This window comes from Nanorana parkeri, unplaced genomic scaffold (assembly GCF_000935625.1).
Source record: "Nanorana parkeri isolate BGI_ZX_2015 unplaced genomic scaffold, ASM93562v1 scaffold457, whole genome shotgun sequence".
Taxonomy (NCBI): Eukaryota; Metazoa; Chordata; class Amphibia; order Anura; family Dicroglossidae; genus Nanorana; species Nanorana parkeri.
This window is the reverse complement of record NW_017306725.1, coordinates 1,145,195-1,145,718: the sequence shown is the minus strand read 5'-3', so window position 1 is coordinate 1,145,718 and position 524 is coordinate 1,145,195. Positions and strand designations below refer to the sequence as shown.

Below are 524 nucleotides of genomic sequence, written 5' to 3'. Positions count from 1 at the left end.
CCTGTGAATGTGAATTATTTGGGGCCAGGGGCCATAGATGAATGGCACTGCTGTCTACAAAACCAGACTTGGCTCCCCCTTTCCTGACAACACTTGATCCTTCACAAATGGGAAAAGAACATTTCGGTGGCAACCTGGAGTAATAATGAAGCATGTATGTGCACAAGCTGCATTCCTCAGATGATGAGGAGGGGGGTTCAACTGACCACAGAGGAGGGAGGTGAGCAATAGACAGCTCGGGAGGAGAAGGGGGCAGGGCAGGTGCCCGGGCGCGTTTGATTGACAGGTGGAGTCACGTGACGCTCTCCTGTCCTGCACAGATCGTTCAGCTGGAGCCGGGGGGGATCAGATAGGGACCTGCGCTACACAATGGCAGAGAGTTCGGAAAAAGTTCCTATAGCCCTGGCCGGGCCCGAAGATGTGGAGCAGTGCCTTCCCCCAGTGAGTAGAAAACGTCTACCCTTTCATGAAATGTCTATACCGAACTTACTTTTTTCTGATAGACTGTGTTATTGTAGTTATAG

General features: G+C 51.5%; 1 protein-coding gene across 2 annotated transcripts in view; it reads left to right on the top strand.

The window, feature by feature from the left end:
- Positions 1-303: 303 nt before the first annotated feature.
- LECT1 (leukocyte cell derived chemotaxin 1) overlaps positions 304-524 on the top strand; it is a 62,315-nt gene continuing 62,094 nt past the window's right edge. For both annotated transcript variants that reach the window (XM_018560477.1, XM_018560478.1), the window contains exon 1: positions 304-441. In XM_018560477.1, coding sequence (XP_018415979.1) covers positions 370-441 — 72 coding nt within the window. In that variant the 5' untranslated portion in view covers positions 304-369. The remainder of the gene's footprint in view (positions 442-524) is intronic.